Here is a 22,417-nt window from a genome sequence, read left to right as displayed (position 1 = left end):
CTAATCTCCGCGTTTCACAAAACGCAGTGTGATTTGAGCCCATTTTTAGAAGACTTTTTTCTACAATTTTAAATGAAATTTTGAAAATTCAAGATTGACTAAAAAACTTATAAAAAATTCTTCCTTACTGGATATTAAATCGAATAAATGAAAATAGTACACAATCAGATTTCTATAAGAGAAATTGTTTCAATCCGAATGTGGATTTAAAAAAAATTTTTGATGAAATAAAAAATTTGTAGAAGGAGGACCAACGTCTTTGGCGCGGATCAGTAGATGGAGAATTAGATTGATACTAGACAATCAGTTGAAAAACTCCGCGCCAAGAACGTTGGTCCTCCTTCTACTAATTTTTTATTTCATCAAGAATTTTTTTTGAATCATCATTCGATTTGAAACAATTTCTCTTATAGAAATCTGATTGTGCACTATTTTCATTTATTCGACATTGCTGACTTGGCTTTCTTTTTAATTTCTTTGTATTTTTCAAAAATTTATACTTCCCAGTAAAAACCAAACAAATCTTTTTCTTGGCGCAGTTTTTTTGCAAAAACATTTCGTTTTTGTTTTTTTAGGGAGATTTCCTTTTTTTTCAAAATAAACAAGAAATCGTTTTTATATACTGTAATTTTTTTTCATTTTCAATTCAATTCGGTTCATTTATTTTTCACACGATAAATCATCTTTCCAATTAACAATCGAAGTAAAACAAATAGTTCTATTTTACAGTCGTTATTTGTACCAACTTTTAATTATTTATTCAAGATTTTCGGACTGAATTTGCTTCTTTGAGAATTCATTTGTGCACGAGACTCGATTGAAAAATATCTGTGGAGTTCATCATTCACGCATCATATTCAATTTGTAAATTCCCGGACTTTCCTCCTTGGTGCGTGCGTTGTATTGCACTACTACCAACTCCGTAACAAAAAAAATGATAGGAGTTGATGTGAAATGCGAGAATGTGCATATGAATCCGTTGCTATGCGCGTATTTTTTTAAAGATGGCTTCGAAGAAAAAAATAGTTACATCAATGAGAAGCTTGTGGCCAATTTATATAATGTAACTAAGAGTATTTTTCATGTAGCTCGTCACCCCATGCAGGGCAATACAAAGTGGCGGAACATCGGGCCAAACTCGGCGCCGAGTTCCCTGATAATCGGTTGCGATCTTCGGCCGATGTTCGACCGAACGTTGGGATGTTATCACGGGCCATCATAGACACCGATGTACGGCCAATATTGGCGTCGATTATCAGCCAACCATCAGTGAAACAAACTTTAAAATCGTTCATACATATTAGTTCCTATAGTTTATAATCATTTTATATCCCTTTTTAAACATTCCAGCAAACCAAAAAAGAAAAAAATTAAATTAAAAAAAATTAAAAATTGCCCGCGGCGGGATTCCATCGCGGGTTCTTCCGATCTGTAGTTAAGCACGCTGTCCACTGAGCCATCTGAAATTTCTTAGGAAGACAAATTCTTTTCGGGGATATAAATACCACATGGTGTGTTTGTTTGAATCCGCGAATGTGATTATCAATAATTGGTTAATGAAACTGTAACTCTGATGAGAAGAGTTAATTAATTAATTTATAATTAATTCTTATTATTCTTAAAATATTTAGGCTTTCATTCGGAGTATCGATATCTATAGTCTGTATATTAGGAAAGAGGATGAATGCATGCTATCCATCCATTTATTCAAAAAATAGCCTACAAATATTAAGTCGGTTCGATCATCGGCCATGGAGCGGCCTTTCATCGGGGCCCCGACGTTTGGTGTCCGGATATTGGACCAATGTCTGGCCTTTGATCAGAGCCCCGATGTTCGGCGAGCAGATATTGGGCCGATTTTTGGCCTTTCATCGGGCCCCGATATTCAGCGACCGGATATTGGACTGATGTTTGCCCGTATTGAATATATCGGCAAATCCTGAATGGGACGTTTGTATTTTATTTAATGGATATGATTCGGAGGTAGTGGAGGGGGTAGTTGCTTCGTGTATAGATACGCGGCAGCGACCGGCCTGATGTTTTGTACAATCCGAGTCAAAAGTTTTTTTGGCCGATACGCTGCCGCGTATCTCGATCTTGGCGTTCCACAATACGCTGAATCATCAGAGCATAACTTTATGAGACTTTTTTTTTTGATATTTTTGAATGGAATTTGAAAAAAAAATCCTGACTCGATAGTAAATCTCGGCGTTTCACAACACGCTGACTCCTCTGAACATAACTTTATGTGACGTTTTTTTTACGATTTATGAAAGAAATTTTGAAAATCTAAAATTGGACTCGTCGCGTTCAAAAAAACTCTTCCTCACTGGATAGTAAATATTGGCTTTTCACAATACGCTGAGTCATATGAGTATAACTTTATGAGGCGTGTTTTTTACGATTTTTGAAGTGAATTTTGATAATTCAAAATCGGACTCAAAAAGTTAAAAAAAACTTTTTCTACTGGATACTAAATCTCGGCGTTTCAGATTATGGCGAGGTATCTAAGTGTTATTTTCGGAGTCGGTTTTTTTTCCATTTTGCAAAGCAATTAAAACAAAATTTCCGCAACAATGAGATAACATTTGATGTCTCCATTCAAAAATAAGTCTGTTTCGTCTTTCGTCTTGGAACCCTAAAACATCTCACGTCAGTGAAGTTCCCCTTTACATTTATTTAAATGGCTTTTTCATTTTTCAAAACAATTTTTCCAACTGACATTAAATGAAAAATATGTCCCGCATCCTCCTCTTGACTGTTTCGGCAGACGGCTGCTCTGTAACTGCTGACAGTTTTCCATCGAATGGATCCCACTCGGCCAGTTTTCGGGTTAGCTATTACACTACACTGATAGAACGGATTAGTTATTATTAACGAATGGATTTTCCTTGGAGGTTAGGGTCTATTCGGTTCCACTAAATGTTCATTCGTTAATAGTTAACGAATGTATATTTGAGGAGCCTTGTTTGACTTGACTTTCGCCATTCAAGTGAACCATTCGTTAACTATTAACGAATATTCATTTGGTCATATTCAACTCTACCATTCGTTAATAGTTAACGAATCTCGTTTGGAATAAATGAATCATTCTATCAGTGTAGTTAAACATGGTTAGTTTTAACAAAATGGCCCCAAGTCCGTCATTTAATCCTTCCGCCATCTAGCCACATTCTTTTATTATGCCTTGCGTATAATATATAACACTATCATTAATTTCGCGTAATTAATGTAAAATAAAGAACTAACGGGTATTATTTTGATCAAATACGTAGTCTTAAAATATATACAGGGTATTCTATGTGAACTCACCCAGGTCATAACCCTCACCATCGCCAATCATATTGCCAATTTTTCTTGTGGTTGTATATGGAAAAATATGATTTCTCAAATTTTTTCAGATTTTTTGAGACATCCTGTGGACAGCTATGTTTTTTTGCAAATTTCATCTTCAAATGCCTGTAACTTCCGTAAAAATCAACCGATTCAATTTTTGTTTTTACAAAATGTGCGTCTTTGAACACACTTTCCATACAAAAATATGCCAATTTTTTCAATTCATTCTTCCATTGATTTCCTCAGAAAAACCTCAAAAAACTTCAAAAAACGAGTCGTTTTCAAAGTTGGACCCTTTTTATATTTTTCAAAAAATTTCAGTGAATATATTGGACCAAAACAAAATTTTCCACCAAAGGCCAAAGTGGGCTTCCCATTTCGTGGCCGTCATTTCCAATTTGAATATATGAATCGGGGATGAAAAATTTCAAAAATTTCAAAATAGTTTTGACAAAGTGGTTCGATCCCACAAAATAAAGTGTGATATTTTAAATCCGGCTCATCAATAATTTTCCCATCTCCCTCCACATTTTCATCCCACATCCACCCTAAATCTAGTCATTCACCAAACACTGGTGAATGAATGAATTCACTAATTAAATGCATTATTTGAATTTACCGCCTGAAGAATCACTGCATTATATTCGAATCTGGAACAATTTGATGACTTTTTGAAAATTCGTTAACAATAAATCTTTCCGAGTGGTGTGTTCTAATAGAGATCCCACTTTGGCCTTTGGTTAAAAATTTTATTTTGGTCCAATATACTCACTGAAATTTTTTGAAAAATATAAAAAGGGTCCAACTTTGAAAACGACGCGTTTTTCAAGTTTTTTGAGATTTTTCTGAGGAAATCGATGGAAGAACGAATTGAAAAAAATTGGCATATTTTTATATGGAAAGTGTATTCGAAGACGCACATTTTGTAAGAAAAAAACTTAAATCGGTTGATTTTTACGGAAGTTACACGCATTTGAAGATAAAACTTGCAAAAAAACATGGCTGCTGACAGGATGCCTCAAAAAATCTGAAAAAATTTGAGAAGTCATATTTTTCCATACACAACCACAGGAAAAATCGGCAATATGATTGGCGAGGGTGAGGGTTTCGACCTGGGTGAGTTCACATGGAATACCCCATACAGAATTGTTCTGATCCTATTTTAGTCTTTATTGGTCTGCTTTTCGTCTTAATACCACATCTATGCACATGCATGCAATATCTATGTAACAACATGGATGAAGCATGGAACCGCAATCGCCTTAACTACATATAGTGGAGGTATCAAACTTTGAAGCAAATTTTTTTGAGGAGAAAACACAAATGATAAAGCCCCCATATGTTCATTCGTATTAGGATAATTAAGATTAATATTCATTGATTAAATGCAGTAATTTAAAGAAAGTGGATTTTATCTCCAGAATATACGCGCAAATCGTCGAGATCATAAAGAATTCCGAAGTCAACAAATACTCTGATATAACCCAGGTAAGAATTGACGATAGAAACAGGGCTCATCAAGCCCTGGACCAAGGCTCGGAAATGTTCAATCAGGGCTGGGGCTCAGCCTTGGATCAATCCTCCTTCAGCCCTAAAATGATAACCTTGTTTCAGGCTTAGTCCGTAAGGTTTGAACGAGGCTTGGTGCCAAGGCTTGATTCAAGCCTTGAATTATCAAATTTCAAAGGGTCAATCGAGCGTCAGCTAAATAAACTGAAGTATTGTTTACAGATATTAGTATAAACAATTCCGTATTGNGACGCCGGATCGAACCCCAGCAGGAGCAAATTTTTAAATGTTCAATTTCATTGTATTTCAATTTCCAGGTATGCGATAATAATCCAGGATAAATTATTAATAGAAACTAATGATTATAATAATTTTTTTTCCATCCATTGTTAATTCACCGACAATCACTACACGGAGAGAAATTGTTGATAAAAATTATCCTACCGTTCTATAAAAGTGTATCATGAGTCATCGTTTCCTTATTTCTATCCCAAAATTTAGTAAAAATTAATACATGATGATCAAATTTTATTCTACGTTAGAGAAATTTTATTCTGATAAAAATAGAAATTATTGTGCCGGCCGAGTAAAAATTACTGTACCGGTAGGGTGCAATTTACCAACCGTTATAGAATTTTCGTTGTTATCTACATAAAAATTATTGGACTGGAAGGGTAAAATTTATTATGCGTTAGGATAAAATTTCTCAAACGTAGAATAAAATTTGATCATCACATATTAATTTTTACTAAATTTTGGGATAGAAATAAGGAAACGATGACTCATGATACACTTTTATAGAACGGTAGGATAATTTTTATCAACAATTTCTCTCCGTGTAGTGATTGTCGGTGAATTAACAATGGATGGAAAAAAAATTATTATAATCATTAGTTTCTATTAATAATTTATCCTGGATTATTATCGCATACCTGGAAATTGAAATACAATGAAATTGAACATTTAAAAATTTGCTCCTGCTGGGGTTCGATCCGGCGTCGTGTTATTTTGTTATTTTGTTGATAAAGTTTTGTTAAACTTCCTGAACTTGAATAAATGAGAGGTCCGATGGATTTATGAGTTCAGAATTGATTGCTTAATTAACTATAGATAAGGATAATAATAATTATGTAGTCTCGTGTACAAAGAGCTGCTCTAGGCCTGGTCTAAGATTAGCTTAGAAAACTTGGCGGAAAATTATAGCTATGTTTGTAGATGATGATAATGTTTTCACCACCATTAGCTAATGAGTATTGATATAACAATTGAGGAAATTAATCGAAAGTAACTTTAATTTTCGAGGCCTTGGTGAGCTCTGAATAAGCCTTGACGTAATGAGCCTGAATACTGAAAGCCTGGACTAGGCCTGAATTAAGCCTCGCCAATGGCCCCTTTAATCATCCTCATTTGAAGCTCAAGTGAACGATGAAACCAAGCCTATCCCAGGCCTGAATAACTGAGCCTCGCCAACCCTGGGCTCATAGAGGCTTGTTCTCATCATCAGCCTATGTAATTCTTACCTGGGAAAGTATCCAGTAGAGTCTCCCTATCATTCATACTCCCTATGATTTCAGTAGAATTACCTTTCCCCACTATTGAGTTTGTTAACATGTAGTGGTCAGTGCATGTGTCGGTCTGCGCGATAGGAATGCGCAGTGAGGGACTTTTCACGTTTTCCACGGAAAATTGGAGGGTTCCGGGACGTTTCAGTACGGAGAATTATTACACTCAAGGCCGAAATCATAGAAAGACTGTACTGTATAGGCAAAACAGAGTCTACTTAATGATAATAGCGCGATAGTCTAGTGTTAACCCTAGACTGGTCACCATGCGAGGGAATTGCCGCAACAGGTCATTTTATTCACCTGGCCATCGACTGAAGTCGAAACCACCCCAACAGCCGAGTAGTTGCTGGTGCTTGTGGTTGCTAGAAGCGACTGGCAACGCTGGAGCCTAAATGGCACGGCGGCACTCTCCCGTGAAGGTGACTAAAACCACATTTTCCCGTCAGGTGCCCAGACTAAGGTTAACGACGTAGGATTCGAAATCTTAGGGTCCCCGATTTGATCCCCAGCACCGAAAAAAATAATAATTTTTAGTGGCGGTTAGGTGTATGGAGACACAATTAGAACTCGTGGTTGTAGAATATAAAAACGTTGTATTTGTCGTAAAGAGATATGTTTACATCGAATATATAAATCGGACTGAATTCAACTGAACTTTTCACTGTGCTATTGACTGTCTGAGCTGTGTTTTTGACTGACTGACTGGCTATTCGTCAGGAGCGTGCGAGTTTAAAGTCGCTCTACCCCTTCGATCGGGCTATGCTGTACTTTTGGATATTGTCACTTCTTTAATTTTTCAACGAAATTCGGAGGAAAAAATTTGGATAAATGCATATCCAGTCAGTATTATCTAAATAAATTTTCGCAAAATATTGATATTTTTTTCAAACATTTCCCTCTTATAAATAACTAATAAAAATTGTTTGCAAAACGGTGGATTATTTTTTATGAGGTGTCAAAAAAATTCTTGATTTTTTCACATGTAATGAAAAAAAAATCCGATTTTCATATTCGATTACAATGGAAATGTTGATTTTCACATAAGACACTGGGTTAAATTGTGTTTTTTAAATATTTCTTCTTTAAAAAACCAAAACGATAATTGAATTGAGACAAAAATTAAAATTCCGAATCTAAACGAGTTTTCTGCAATTTTTTTTGTAGTTTTCAATAATCTTTGAATTTACCGTAAGCGTAGAGCTACTTTAAATACCTTTTGTTATGGAAGGTTCGAAAATTGTCCACAGATTTCGTGAGGGACGAGGATACATTGATATTTGTCTCGATTATGCCGATATGGGATATTCGAGACGCGTTAACTAAACTCCGAAACAATAATGATTTTGTGACTCGTGCCACATTTTTTGAGTGGTAATAACGGTAAACATTCATTAGGAGAGGCGTTCTATAGTGAAAAAATTGATTCATCTTTCATTTTGAATTAGTTATTATTAATAATAATTATTAAATTCTATAAACAGGTCAACCGGTTTGAAAACGTTGGCTCAATCAATTCTGAAACCCGTAGGTCTGATCAAGTCTTTATTAAAAACCACGTTACATAACAGATCAGGACTTGATCCAGTCATAATATCACTTTATGATCAATCGTCAGGCCTGACCTAAGCTAGTCTTGACCTGTCAGAATTTTTCACTCCGGCATATCGACAAACTCAGCACATTAAAACAGTAAAATGGTAATATCTCGAGAACATTCAATTAAACGCAACTAATTTTTCAATTTGGTTAGATAGCCACCATTATAATAATAATAATAAATTATTTCCGTAAGTACAAAAATTTCTTTCTATGTACATTTTTGGTGTCATTGCTCGCTAGAAAACATAATTATTCCACTATTTCCTCCATGTTATTGTGATCGAATGAGACTAGAGTTAATGAAAACAAAATTGTAATTCATCATATTATCCAGGTTGACTGAATGTCACTCTGACTATCTTTTCATACCAGTAATTCGTCACGTTGGTGGGTCTCCTCCCCTGTGGTCTGCTGGTGGCTTCTGGAAGTCTCTGATGTATAGGCATACCTCCGTTATTGGGTGGTCTGTAAGCCACGAAGGTAGATCTACTTCCCAATAGTCAGCAAGGTCGTGCCGAAACTCAAAACGTTTAAGGGCCTCTGCAACCTCCCTGCGAACCTTCGATCGCCCCTCTACACACATCAGTATGTATTCCATCGTCTCGTTTGCCACCCCGCATGGTCTACACGTCAGGTCTTTATGGCCTTTATGTAGGCTTTTTCCAACGCTCCCACATCTCATCCTTGCCCACTGCTCCTTTATTATTCCTGATAACTTCCTGCTTCTCCAATATTTTTCTTCCGTGGTGTGCTTCCAGCTCTGATATTGTGGGCAAAATGGGGAGGCAGCCACCTTCTCCCAGCTTCTGTGTATGTCCTGATCGACCAGTATTCTTTCATATTCTTCCACCTGTTTCTTCATGTCGTTCCAGCCTTCCTCTCTCTCTATCTCCCCGGGATTCCTCAGCATTTCCCGGGCTTGATTTATCATGCCACCGTCACCTGCTTTGCCAAATGCGCTTTCCAATGTTTTCCCCCATCTATCCCGGTTTTTGTTGATAATTCCTCTGAAGATTTCTTTCAGGCACCTTCTTGGCCATCGGTCTTCTTTCATTTGGATCCTTTCCAGCATGTACCTTCCGGCCTTTTGAAACGCCTCCAGTTACAGACTTTTTCTTCCAGCTTCTAGTTTCCAGATATAATCTGAGGTGTTAGGACTGAGCCCCATGGCCATCTTGACGAATCTCGACTGTAATTTTTCGATTGTCTCGTGTCTCTTCCAGCCTCACACTTCAATCCCGTATATCCAGGCCGATTTGGCCAGGGTGTCGTACAGGAACAGCCTCCCCTTCAGCGTGTCCGTTCCTGTCCTGTTAGTCAGTCTCCAGCATGAGTTGATTGCCCTCTATGCCTTCCCTGCCATTTTCTTCAGATGGTGCTCATATCAGTTTGTTGTTGTGTACCAGAAGCCTAAGTACTTAAAGGAGTTAACAATCGCCACTTTCTTGCCATTCATGTGCCACTTTTGCTGTGCGTTTCCCTCCTTTCCTGAAGATCATGATCTTTGTCTTGGCGATATTAATCTCCATCTTGTTCTTTTTCGCGTATTTTTCTGTTACTTTTTTTTTCCAGGGCTATGGCGTCTGCGTATTTTCGTGCGTATATTTTGGTTTTTCCAATGACGGTTCCACCAGTCTTCGATATCTCCCAAGCTTCGTCTATGTCATCTAGGAAGATGCCGAAGAGCACCAGGCTTAGCGGACAGCCCAGACGTACTCCTTTTCAGGTTCTAAACTTTTCAGATTCCTCCTCCGGTGATGATGTCGTTCCAGGACTCGTCATAGATTCCTTTAATTAGTTGTAATATTTTCATTTTAATTCCAATGTTTTTCAATTTTTCCATAGTTTCTTCCTGTCTACTAGGTCGAAGGCAGCCATGAAGTCTATGAAGTAGGTGTACAGCTTCGTTCCTTTTTCCTTGAGTGTGTTTTCAATTAATGCGTTCAGCACAAAAATATGGTCTCTTGTTCCTCTCTTTGGGCTAAAGCCTGCCTGGCTCTCTCTGAGTTTCCTTTCTTTCTCCAGCCAGGAGGTTATTCTCGAGGTGATTATCTGTGTTAGAACCTTGTAGCCTAGGGCCAGCAGTGAAATCCCTCGGCAATTTCTTGCCTGATCCTCATCTCTTTGTGTATCGGATAAATTCTTCCGGTTTTCCAGCCGTCAGGGATGCTTCCTTCTTCCCAGCATATCCTGACTATCGTAAGCAGCTCGCTCTTCATTTTGTCCGGTAAGGCCTTCAGGAATTCTCCTCTTATGCCGTCCTCCCCTGGGGCTTTGCCGTTGCTTAACTTACGGAGGGCATTTTTCAATTCCTCTTCCGAAATTTCCTGATTCAGCACATCGAGTTCCTCCGGGTCGTCCTGGGGAGTGTTTCTCCGGTTGTGGAGGTGGTCTCCTACTCCAGTTGTAGCAGGTTCTGACTCTGCACCCAGGAGTGACTTGAAGTGTTGCACCCAATCTTCCTCCGTTATTTCAACCCGTGGGACCTTCATCCTTTTTGGACTGACTTTATTAATTGCCTTCCAGTGTTCTGACGTGTTCCTGCTAAGACGTACCTCGTTTTTTATTTGTTCTACTCAAAGCTGCCTATTTGCTGTGTACGTTTCCTGGCTTCTTTTTCTTGCCTCTACATATATATTCTTTTAGGTGTATCTTCAGTGCTGTTCACATTTCTCTCCTGGCCGTGTAGCATTCCTTGTCATACCAAGTCCGTGGTTTTCCTCTACCGTCTGCATCTTTCAGCATACCCTGCTCCGTAGCACCCTGCCGGATTGCCTCTTTCAGGGCTTTCCAACGTAACTCCGGACCGTCTCCGTGTTCTTAATCGTCCCATTTTTCCAGCGTTGTCTTGTGGTACTCTTCGCGCTTTTCCTCTTTCCATATTAGCTTTTCTTGTTGTTGGGCTTTTGTGTTGGATCTATTATCGGCTACTTTGAAACTATTTTAAATCGACGCTGGAGTGACTAACTGAAGAGTTATCGCCATATGAACCTAATTCAGACGTGGAACGACCTCCATCTCAGTTATTATTTTGTTGACTTCCGGTCTGTTTCTTAAAACCAGGTTAATTGATGATTGAGTTCCATTCTTTCCGATGTGTGTGATCCTGATACCTTCTCTGTCTCCCTTGACGCATCCGTTGACCACCATCAAACCGAAGTTGTCGCATAGTATCAGCAGCTGTTTCCCCTCTGGATCCACCTTTTTATCCTGTGAGTTTTTTGCTAGGTGGTACCGCTCCAGCTCATCCTCATCCATACCATGTTGTTCTCCCGTTCGGGCGTTCCAGTCTCCTACCACTAAAATGGCCTCCCCTCTATTGGTGGACGATTCCAGGTGTCGGTTGATGTCTCTGATCACCTAAGAGACTCCTACATTATTGTAGACTCTTATTATTTTCAGTGGTACATCGTATTCCAGTTTCAGCTGCTCGATCACTAGGCCATGTCTCCACAGTTCCAATTTCCAGTCTAGCTTGAGGTTTTTCCTGATTCCAGCTAGTGTTCCTCCTGCTACCCTGCCTTTCTTCTTCACTTTTAATGCCGAGTTTGCTTTTTGTTCAGTTTGCTGGTTTGCTCTGTCTCTTCTCTGATCCTACCAGCTCTCTTGTATTATGATGACATCGAATTCTTTCAGGAATTTCCATGAGTTTTTTTATTTTCCTACCACCTGCCGCGTTCCAGATTATCATTTTTATACCTTCAAATCCACTGTCTCATATTCCCGCCGGTTGTGGAGTACTCTGGAGTACTCAGGAGTACTCTGTCTTCCATGTGTTCCTGCTCTCTCTTCAGCGTTTTCAGCCAGTTCTGGACCTCTCGCTCTCTATACGTGAAGTCGTATTCGAATTTATAGCCCATCCCTCCCCATCTCCCACTGAGTTTCATTATATCGACTTTGTCCTTCATATTTTTCAACTCAACGCGGATCCCATGGCCACATTTGGTTACTTCCTGGATTGGGGCCACTATTCTTGCCTCTCTCCATAAAAGCTTCTGAAGTTCGGCTTTGGCCGCCCTCCCTGTAGCTCCCAGTCCTATTACGTATATTTTTCTTTTCCGTGCATTTCTCTCCTCCACTTCCTTCGCCCAGCTTTGCTCTCCAAGTGCTTCTGGGGCTGGGATTGAGCTGTGCGGAGGGGCGTTCCGTGGGGGATGCCTGCGACGTGGGGATTCGTTTCTGCGGCTCCTATCCCACAATCTTGGGTTCTCCTGGGGTAGCCTTTCCACCCGATGTATGTTTGCAAAGTCGTGTGAAGGACCTGTGCCTACAGGATCTTGGTATTCCTGGGCAACTGCGCACGCTCCCCTTCTCCAGCGATTATCCTCCGTTGTGAAGTCCCCTTCCCTCGCTCTTGCAGCTTCCAGCTAGACTTCTCGGTCCTCGTCACGCGCCCGGTATCTTTTGAGTTCTTCTTCTGCAATAGCTGTGGCTTCAGTCTCTCTTTTTCCAACCTCCAGTTCCAGGTTTCGTCTCTTCTGGCTTTCACCTCCTGTAGGGCTAGCCCTTTCTAGGTATCGGCTTCCGTTAGCCACTCCTCTGATTCTGCTGCTGCTCTTCCTCAAAGCTCTGCCAGTTCTTTTTCCAGCCGCCCTCTGTCTGTTCTAAGATCCAGCAGCGCCAATGTTCTATCCAGGATCCTTGGCAGGGATCTACGGTTATTTTTTTCCTCACTAGATAGCTCGACTTGACCTCCCAGGATTTTTTGAACATTCGCATTAGTTTCGTGGATTTCCCTTAGCATCAGGGTTGTTAAGCTATGTTCCATTCCTTGAGCTTTTCCCTTACATCCTTTTGAAAACTCATCTGGATCTCTGCCCATTGTTGGTCAAGTTTCCGTGAACCTATTCCAGCTCGCGTAGTAGGTCTTTCTTCCAGCACCTCCAAGTCATCTCCGAATTGTTTCGTTATTCTGGCTTCATTTTTCTTGTCTTTGTCAGCTTAGTGTTCAGCTTCTTCCAGAGTTATGTCTTTCAGCTCATCCAGTGTGTGTAGTGTGTCACTATCTCCGGTGAACTCGTTCTGTTCCGGGGTCTCCATGAAATTCCTGTTCTGTCCTTGAAAGTGTTGCTCGTTGTGTTGCTCTTCATCTTCTTTCCTGATTGACAGTAGGGTGAAGTGCATCACTGTGGAATTTCCTCTATTGAAATCCCCTAGGCTCACGATTGTGATGTCCCCATCCTCTCCCTCCAGGGAATCACACGCGTGGAAAAGGTCGGAGAGGCCCGAGATGTTGCTTGAGTCATTTCTTCCCTCGTGTGCCGCCTCCTCGCTTGGGATTGTCTTTTCCTCGAGATATTTGAGCATCTGTCCTGCTATTCCGTCCATCATGGCTTTCTTCACTAATCTGGCACTTTCCCCCAATTTCTTACGTTGTGTCGGTAATGTCGTTGTCTCTGTGTCCTTTGCTCCTGGGTCGGGTTTTCTGAAATCCCGGTTTTCTACATTGCGTGGCTCTTTTTTTTTATTGGCCGGGTCCTTCTCCCCCTGACGGGAGGATTTTGGCGGGTCTCCCCCTTTGGCGCAGCATAACATGTACCCTTGCCCGTCTTTGCTTTTCAGCTCTGTCTTTCACTATTTTGTACACCGCCCGTGAATACAACTTCCCGAGCGTGTTTGCCCCTTCAGCAATACTATTCAACAATTCGTAGCACTTTGCACGCTTTAAATCACTGTTTAATCTACGAGAAAATATCGCCGAAGGAGAATGCACGTCCGCGTCGTATCGCCATCCAAGCTCCCCGTCTCAGCCACCATTGTAAAGAACATTAAAAAAATAATGAATTCGGCTAACTGCATTTTCAGAAATTGAAAGAAAGAAATTGACGTACAAATTTGAATATGCCCGGTGGCTTGACACAGTGGGCAAGTTCGTTGCCTCACATACGACAGGTTCTGATTTCAAAAACCGGCCGGGTATATAGTTGCGACACAAAAAAAAACTGATAAGTCGAAAAAATACTTGAACCCGTTACCAAGGCAGTTCTGAAGAAAAGGCACATTTTTGTACTTCGTCGAAGTAACAAAACAATTCAATGCAAGTATTACCCGTCAAGTACCTCAGTATTATGTACATGTCCCAAGTAACAAATGTCACAAGTACGTATGTTACTTAGACCAAGTAGAAAAATTACTTGTCAGAAGTACTTTTGTTACTTGGGACAAGTAAAAAATGTACTTGTACGTAGTACACGGACCATTTCATGGATCGTTAATTTGACCATTTTCCCTCCTGAGGGGGTTCCTCCCTGAACTTTTAAAAAAATTCCAAGTTTGTCGATGCTACCCTCGGAAATCCACTCCCACTCATTGAAAACTTTAAAAACCGTAATATGCGCGGCAGTAAAAAATGGATAAAAGATACTGAGAACCTCCCATCTCGAATTTGATCATTTCCCCTCATAGATGGGTTCCTACCGTACCCCTCAAAAAAATTTCGAGTTCATTTGTCTTTGCTACTCCCCGAAATCCAGCTGCACTCTTTGAAAATGCTGAAAATCTCAAAATGCACGCTAGTTAAAAATTGATAAGAAATATTTAAAACTCCCCCATCTTGAATTTGACCATTGGCCCTCCTAGCGGGATTCCTCCCTCACCCTANCCACCCCTCACTGCTTGAAAATTTAATAAATCTTAATATGCGCACCAGTAAAAAATGGTTAAAAGATACTGAGAACCGCCCATCTCGAATTAGACCATTTCCCTTCATAAGGGGGTTCCTCCCCAACTCCCCAAAAAAATGTTGAGTTCATTTGTCTTTGCTAACCCCCCCCAAATCCAGCCCCATTCTTTAAAAATACTAAAAATCTCAATATGCGCGCCAGTTAAAAATTGATAAGAAAACTCCCCCATCTTGAATTTGATCATTTGTCCTCCTAGGGGGGTTCCTCGCTCACCCCAGAAAAGAATTTCGAGTGTATTTGTCGTTGCTAGCACCGGAAATCCACCCCCACCCCTTGAAAACTTTAAAAATCTTAATATGCGCGGCAGGTAAAAATTGATAAGAAATATTTAAAACTCCCCCATCTTGAATTTGAGCATTTGCCCTCCTAGGGGGGTTCCTCCCTCACTCCAGAAAAAAATTTCGAGTGTAATTGTCGTTGCTACCCCCGGAGATCCACCCCCACCCCTTGAAAACTTTAAAAATCTTAATATGCGCGGCAGTTAAAAATTGATAAGAAATATTTAAAACGCCCCCATCTTGAATTTGACCATTTTCCCTTCTACGGGAGTTCCTCCCTCATCTTCTAAAAAAATTTTTGAGTTTATTTGTTGTTGGTACCCCCAGAAATCCACCCCCACCCCTTGAAAACTTTAAAAATCTTAATATGCGCGGCAGTTGAAAATTGATGAGACATATTTAAAATTCCCCCATATAGAATTTGACCATTTCCACTCATAGAGGGGTTCCTTTCCCAACCCCCAAAAAAATTTCGAGTTCATTTGTCTTTGCTATCCTCCCAAATTCAGCCCCATTCTTTGAAAAGTTGAAAAATCTTGATATGCGCGCCAGTTAAAAATGGCAAAAACATACTGAGAACCCCTCATCCTGAATTCGACGATTTTCCCTCATGGGGAGGTTTTTACCGTACCGCCCAAAAAATTTTGGAGTTCATTTATCTTTGCTACCCCCCGAAATTCAGCTGCACTCTTTGAAAATGCTGAAAATCTCAACATGCGCGCCAGTAAAAAATTGATAAGAAATATTTAAAACTCCCCCATCTTGAATTTAAACATTTGTCCTCCTAGGGGGGTTCCTCTGTCATCTCAGAAAAAAATTTCGAATTTATTTGTCGTTGCTACCCTCGGAAATCCACCCCCAATCTTTGAAAACTAAAAATCTTGATATGCGCGCCAGTTAAAAATGGCTAAAAGATACTTAGGACGCCCCATCCCGAATTCAACCATCTCTCCTCATGGGGAGGGTCTTACCGTACCGCACAAAAACATTTGGAGTTCATTTGTCTTTGCTACCCCCCGAAATTCAGCTGCACTCTTTGAAAATGTTAAAAATCTCAATATGCGCGCCAGTGAGAAATTGATAACAAATATTTAAAACTCCCCCATCTTGAATTTGACCATTTACCCTGCTAGGGGGGTTCCTCCCTCACCCAAACAAAAAAATTTCGAGTTTATTTGTCGTTGCTAGCCCCGGAAATCCACCCCTCACTGCTTGAAAACTTAAAAAATCTTAATATGCGCACCAGTAAAAAATGGTTAAAAGATACTGAGAACCGCCCATCCCGAATTAGACCATTTCTCCTGATAAGGGGGTTCCTCCCCAACCCCCAAAAAAATGTCGAGTTCATTTGTCTTTGCTAACCCCCCCAAATCCAGCCCCACTCTTTAAAAATACTAAAAATCTCAATATGCGCGCCAGTTAAAAATTGATAAAAAATATTCAAAACTCCAATATCTTGAATTTGACCATTTGCCCTCCTAGGGGAGTTCCTTCTTCACCCCAGAGAAAAGTTTCGAGTGTAATTGTCGTTGCTAGCCCCAAAAATCCACCCCCCACTCCTTGAAAACTTTAAAAATCTTAATATACGCGCCAGTTAAAAATTGATAAGAAATATTTAAAATTCCCCCATCTGGAATTTGACCATTTGCCCTCCTAGGGGGGTTCCTCCATCACCGGAGAAAAAAATTTCGAGTCTATTTGCCGTTGCTACCCTCGGAAATCCACCCCCTCTTTGAAAACTTTAAAAATCGTGATAAGCGCGCCAGTTAAAAATGGCTAAAAAATACTGAGAACCCCCCATCCCGAATTCGACCATTTCTCCTTATGGGGAGGTTCTTATCGTACCGCCCAAAAAAATGTGGAGTTCATTTGTCTTTGCTACCCCCCGAAATGCAGCTGCACTCTTTGAAAATGCTGAAAATGTCAACATGCGCGCCAGTTAAAAATTGATAAGAAATATTTAAAACTCCCCCATCTTGAATTTGACCATTGGCCCTCCTAGGGGGATTCCTCCCTCACCCTAGAACAAAATTTCGAGTTTATTTGTCGTTGCTAGCCCCGGAAATCCACCCCTCACTGCTTGAAAATTTAATAAATCTTAATATGCGCACCAGTAAAAAATGGTTAAAAGATACTGAGAANTTCCTTCCGCAACCCTAAAAAAAATTTCGAGTCCATCTGTCGTTGCAACCTCCGGAAATCCACCCCCACCCCTTAAAAAATTAAAAAATGGTAATATGCGTGTCAGTGGAAAACTTATAATAAATATTTAGAACTTATTTATTCTTCCATATTGTGGATATTATTTATCAAATTCCCAATGAGGCATCTAATTATTAAGGCCCCAGTAATGATAAAACGACCATATGTGAGACTAGCTTGCGGGCTACAGCGGCGAGTGCCCCTCGCGAGGCACGCAGTGGTGCTCATTCCCACCGTTCCTGCGTCTGCCAGCATCGTCTGCTAGTTTCAGCGTCATCGACTCCACCTCGGACGATGAAGATGACTGGTGTTGCTCGTCGCTGTCCTCTTCACTCGGTCCAAGTGGTGAAGTTGTTTCACGCGAAGGGTCGCTAGAGATCTTCACGGAGAGGTTTTCAAGGTTTTGGTCTGATGGATCCTTCTCGCTTTCAATGAAGTCGTAAATGTCATCCTGTGGAATTGCTCATCTCCCGTTGTGAGATTTTTACTATGGAATCTAGTGAAAATTCCCCTGGGAGCCCTGGGTGAGGGCTCTAAATGTGGAGCTTGACTTACGCAAACCGGTACTCCTGTACTTGTTCAAGAATTCTTTTATACTCTCTCGTCTGGGGTAAAAGTGAATTAGTGAAGAGTCCATACCTTTTTTGATAATGCCTTCGAAATCTTCAAATCCGTTCTTCCACCGGAGTTTCTGCTAAAGAACTTTTTCTTTCTTTCAGTTCCATTTCCCTCACAAGAAAGCGATTGTATTACCTGAAAATGTTTAATAACTGAACAATCGATCTATAGAGATAAATTGAAAATGGAGTGTTTTCAGAAGATCTCTAATTCGGCATACTACATCTAACGAACAGGGCATTGGGGGAATGAAAGCAAATACCTGGGATTTCTCTGTCAACAATACATCTGACAAAATTTTCAATTTTTTGGCCTTTGAAGGCGTCCCATACACTGTTACTTCCTGTGGAGATAGTTCCTGTGGAGCATCGTCAAGTTTTTCAATTTGACTTCTCCTAATCTTCACTATGTCATCATTCTGTAAAAATTCATCGTAGAAAGAAATAAGGTACAGTGTACGAAGGGGATAAGGGCTGTGATGGTTCAATCGGCCAGGCTTGAGATGTGAGCTATTACCAAATTTACATTTTATAAAACTCCCGTTGTCGATCAATTCAATTGGTTAGAGATCAAGAGCACGTTAAAAAATGAAATAAAAATATGGTACAAGACTGGAGGGGATTTAATCCAATAGCAGGTATGGGGAAGGAGCATTACTATGTCATCTCATTGTACATACCTGCTCTTGCAATATTCTGCGATCGCTCACGTTAGTGTCTACTCCAGAATCATCGCACGAGGCCTTGCGTCGCTTCAATGTCCAGCTTTCTGGAGTAGTTGTTGATTTGCCTTCTGAAAATTAGTTGCCTTATGATTAAGCAGAATTTCGGTAAGGAATTCTTTGGGCCTATCATTATCTTTAGAGACTGGAACGTTTTGAGAAAATTCGTACTCAATCTGAGCAGCATATAAAAAAAAAGTCTAATTAGCAGTTTATCAAGGATATTGCAGTGAATACCTTTGTGTGCCGGTCGACCGGCTCATCTGCATCGGGTGGAGACTTTCTCTTCAGAGCAGATGCATTACGACCGTCTGATGATAGTGTTGATTGGGCATCTTCAAAGACGTCACTAACCTGAAAAAGTATTTAGGACCAATCGAACCATTGTGTGCAGACAAATAATTCTTTTTTATTGATATAGCTCGATTGTACTCGAGAGAATAGAAATAAAATTGCGTGAGGTGGCAGGAGACTCAATTCTTGGGTAACAATCATGTAGGAGACTACTATATGCTACCATTCACCTACCGTCTCGGGTGGTGACTCATGGTCTTTTGAAATACTCTCGGTAGCAGAATCATTGGCCAAAGAATTTCTGAGGGTAGTGTTTTGATCATTGCTTTGTTCTGTTGACGTTTTCTGTGTTGTATCCTGAAAATGTGATAAATAAGTATTAAGTATTAAGGGAAGAACCTCTTTCAGACCAATTTATATTTTTTGAGGACTGTATTTTAAGAAGATACTGGAATTCAACATCATGAGTTCAATCAGAAGTCTAGCAAAAGTGCGCAAGTTAATACCTCATGTCGGTGCCTAACAATCACATTCGACTGGGTTAGGGAGTCCTCCAGCTCAGAATTATTCAACTGCTGGGCAGTGATCATATTTTGAGTTAAGTCAACCTGCTCTCTGCCATCCTGATCACATTAATAATCCTGCAACACGAGTGTAACACAAAGATGAGTCCTTGTACAATGAATTTCAATGATAATTTTTCATTTTGCATCGAATTGATATAGCTCAACAAAGGTTCAGACTTATGAAAATGGAGTCGGAAGGCTATTCGATTCCCTGATCGTCATTATCAAGGAGAATATTGATAGTGCAGTACTATTGTACGTACCTTTCTGCCTAATGCTTCATAGCTCTGCTGTTCACCAGATAAACGTTTATTTTTGGCGATCTTCTTCTTCAGTTTCTTCTTCTGATTCTTTGACAATTTTGCCTGAATTATGACCTCTGGCTTCTAAAAATTAATTCAAGAATTAGTGTGCAGAATTATGGACATACTTCTGTTACGTCATGATTTCATAGACTTACCTTTGATAAATCCCGAAATACGAGTATTGAATTCACCTATTTTAGCCTATTCGTTAAGATAATAGCTGGGAATGGTGAGTGTTTTTAGGTAATCCAGAAATAAAAAGAAAGAGAGATTTTTGTTTAACATGAATTTTTTTGACTTTTAATCCAATAAAATTTTCCTCTGATTTTACAAGTTTTGGTAATAATGGTATTTAATAATTCAAATTGTTTGAGTCATTCCATTCAATATTTAAATTTTATTCATTATCGGAAGCCTTTGAATTCCTTTTAAGTCAAAATTAGATTAATATAAAAAAACCAACAACGCAAAAAAAAAGAAATATTAATAATTAGATTTTTTTTTGTGTCCTCATCTGTTCTCTGAGTTTAACGTCAGAATGATGAACAAATTTAAGGCCCGGTTGGATGGATTTTTGCCCGACATGTCCCTAGAAAATTCCCCAGAAAATTGTAAAAAAAAAACATTTTCCGTTTCCACTAATTACGACCGTATGGTTACATAAAAAAATCTGATTTTTTTTTTAAACAGATAATTTATTGCCTCTGAATGGAAATGGTGCCTTGAAGGGGGGAAAAAGGTTTTTATATTTTTAATATTGACTAGAAAATAACGCAAAATAAACACCACCATCTCCCCTAGTCACATCACACTCGCGTGACACCCTGTCAATATGGCGACGGTAAATATCCAAAGTTATAAACAATTATTCCAATTTTCACACACACTAGACACTCTCGCGAACTAATTCTCGTTAAAAGAACTACTTTTGACTATTTTTCGGGAGTTGTCCCGAAGGGATTAGACGCCGCTAACTCTCACAATCAGTGGAATCGGAATTGAGGCGATCAGCTGTCGTCATACTGTCTCGCTCAGTTATAGAAAAATGTGTCAGATGGCGCCACTGAAACCCCCGAAACTCGGCGTATGGAAATGAGAATTGTCGAGCGGATAGCTCAGGGGTGTAACCCAATGAGGGCCCACGGGTACCAAGCATTCCTTCATCTCACTCCCACTCGTGGAAATAGAGCAACACACTGTATTGCACTTTCCTATAGCCGTAACAATAATAATAACACTAATAACACTAATAATAATAATAATAATAATAATAATAATAATAATAATAATAATAATAATCATGATAATTGACAAAAACAATAAAACAAGTGAAACTCACCGTGTTTGCGCTAAATTTCGGGAAAAGCTACAATATAGAAAATTTTTGAGAAAATTCGCCGATTCTCTAATCAAAAATCCGATTTTCAAAAACAAAAAATCTAACTCTCAATTCACAAAAACTCTCAATTCGCAAGTTGAGAGTTGAATTTTTGATTCTCAATAATCTCTCAATCTACTCTCAACTTTTTTTTAGAGTTGAAAATTGGATTATTGATTCTGAATAATCTCGCAATCTAATCTCCAGTTTTTCTGAGAGTTGAGAACTGGATTTTTTTTTTGACAATGGGATTTTTGATTCTCAATTATCTCTCAATTTATTTTTAGATTTGCATTTTGGAAATTGAATTGTTGATCATCAATTGCCTTTCAATTTACACTCAACTTTTCCACAGAGTTGAGAATTCTTTTTTTTTTAAATAAGATGCAGATAGAGGTGCGAATGCATTACATGACCTGTCATTGACGGTCATATGACGAGACGTTTTCCACAACTGTCACAATTTCCCCACCCTTCTATGACCGTCACAATTGGTCAAGAAAAAATGACAGTCATTTTTTATCTATACAGATGCGAGCTCATTGTTTTACTATCAATTTTTCTTTGAATTCATTTTGCGTTAGCCTAATGTACATTTTTAAATCAATATTACGGTCATTTTCCATCTATCTACAGATGAAGCTATGTTATTTATGACAATCACAAATTAGAAATGAGTTTGACCGTCATTATGTATCCATATAGATGGTTTGACAACAATTTGCTTACAAATTATTTGTGGCGATCATTTGTGGTTACGAAATTCGTGCGTCACATGACCGTCCTTTTTTGGTCACATGACGCGATCTCAAAAATGACTGTCATTTTGCATCTCTAATTCAGAATCATTGAGAATCAACAATGCTATTTTCAAAAAAAAAACAATCAAATTCTCAGTTCTCAAAAACGTAGAAAGTAGATTGAGAGATAATTGAAAATCAAAAATTCTTTTTTGAAACGCAAACCGGAGAATTTTTTCAAAGTTTTCAGAAAACTGGATAATTTTCTCCAATTTTTTATAAAAACGCAGAATTTTCGCAAATTCTTTAATAAACTGGAGAATTTTCTCGAAAAACGGAGAAGTTTGTCGAATTCTCTAGAAAACTGGAGGATTCCCCCGAATTTATTAGAAAATCGATGAATTTCATCGAATTTCCTAGATAACCGTAGAATTCTTCCGAACTTATGAGAAAATCGGCGAACCTCATGCAATTTAGTAGAAAATCGGAGAATTACCTTGAATTTTCTTGAATTTTTTTAGAAAATCGTAGAATTTTTTAAAACGTTCCCAAAAACTCAATAATTTTCTCGATTTTGTTTACAAAACTGGAACATTAATTCAAAGTTTTTAGAAAACTGGAGA

The 22,417-nt window shown here is 39.1% G+C and overlaps 1 protein-coding gene and 1 long non-coding RNA gene across 2 annotated transcripts in view; one reads left to right on the top strand and one right to left on the bottom strand.

The window, feature by feature from the left end:
- LOC107045505 (E3 ubiquitin-protein ligase hyd-like) overlaps positions 1 to 5,186 on the top strand; it is a 36,994-nt gene extending 31,808 nt beyond the window's left edge. Inside the window, exon 3 of the mRNA XM_015267808.1 lies at positions 5,163 to 5,186. Coding sequence (XP_015123294.1) covers positions 5,163 to 5,186 — 24 coding nt within the window. The remainder of the gene's footprint in view (positions 1 to 5,162) is intronic.
- Positions 5,187 to 17,817: 12,631 nt separating this feature from the next.
- LOC107045508 lies at positions 17,818 to 18,553 on the bottom strand. The gene is made up of 3 exons (XR_001461452.1): positions 18,470 to 18,553; positions 18,053 to 18,208; positions 17,818 to 17,925 (listed from the first exon to the last, which is right to left on the bottom strand). It is a non-coding gene; the product is annotated as an uncharacterized LOC107045508 (long non-coding RNA).
- Between the last annotated feature and the right edge of the window lie 3,864 nt (positions 18,554 to 22,417).

This window comes from Diachasma alloeum, unplaced genomic scaffold, assembly GCF_001412515.2.
Source record: "Diachasma alloeum isolate Michigan unplaced genomic scaffold, Dall2.0 Dall_scaffold_00965, whole genome shotgun sequence".
Taxonomy (NCBI): Eukaryota; Metazoa; Arthropoda; class Insecta; order Hymenoptera; family Braconidae; genus Diachasma; species Diachasma alloeum.
This window is presented reverse-complemented; position numbering and strand designations above follow the sequence as displayed.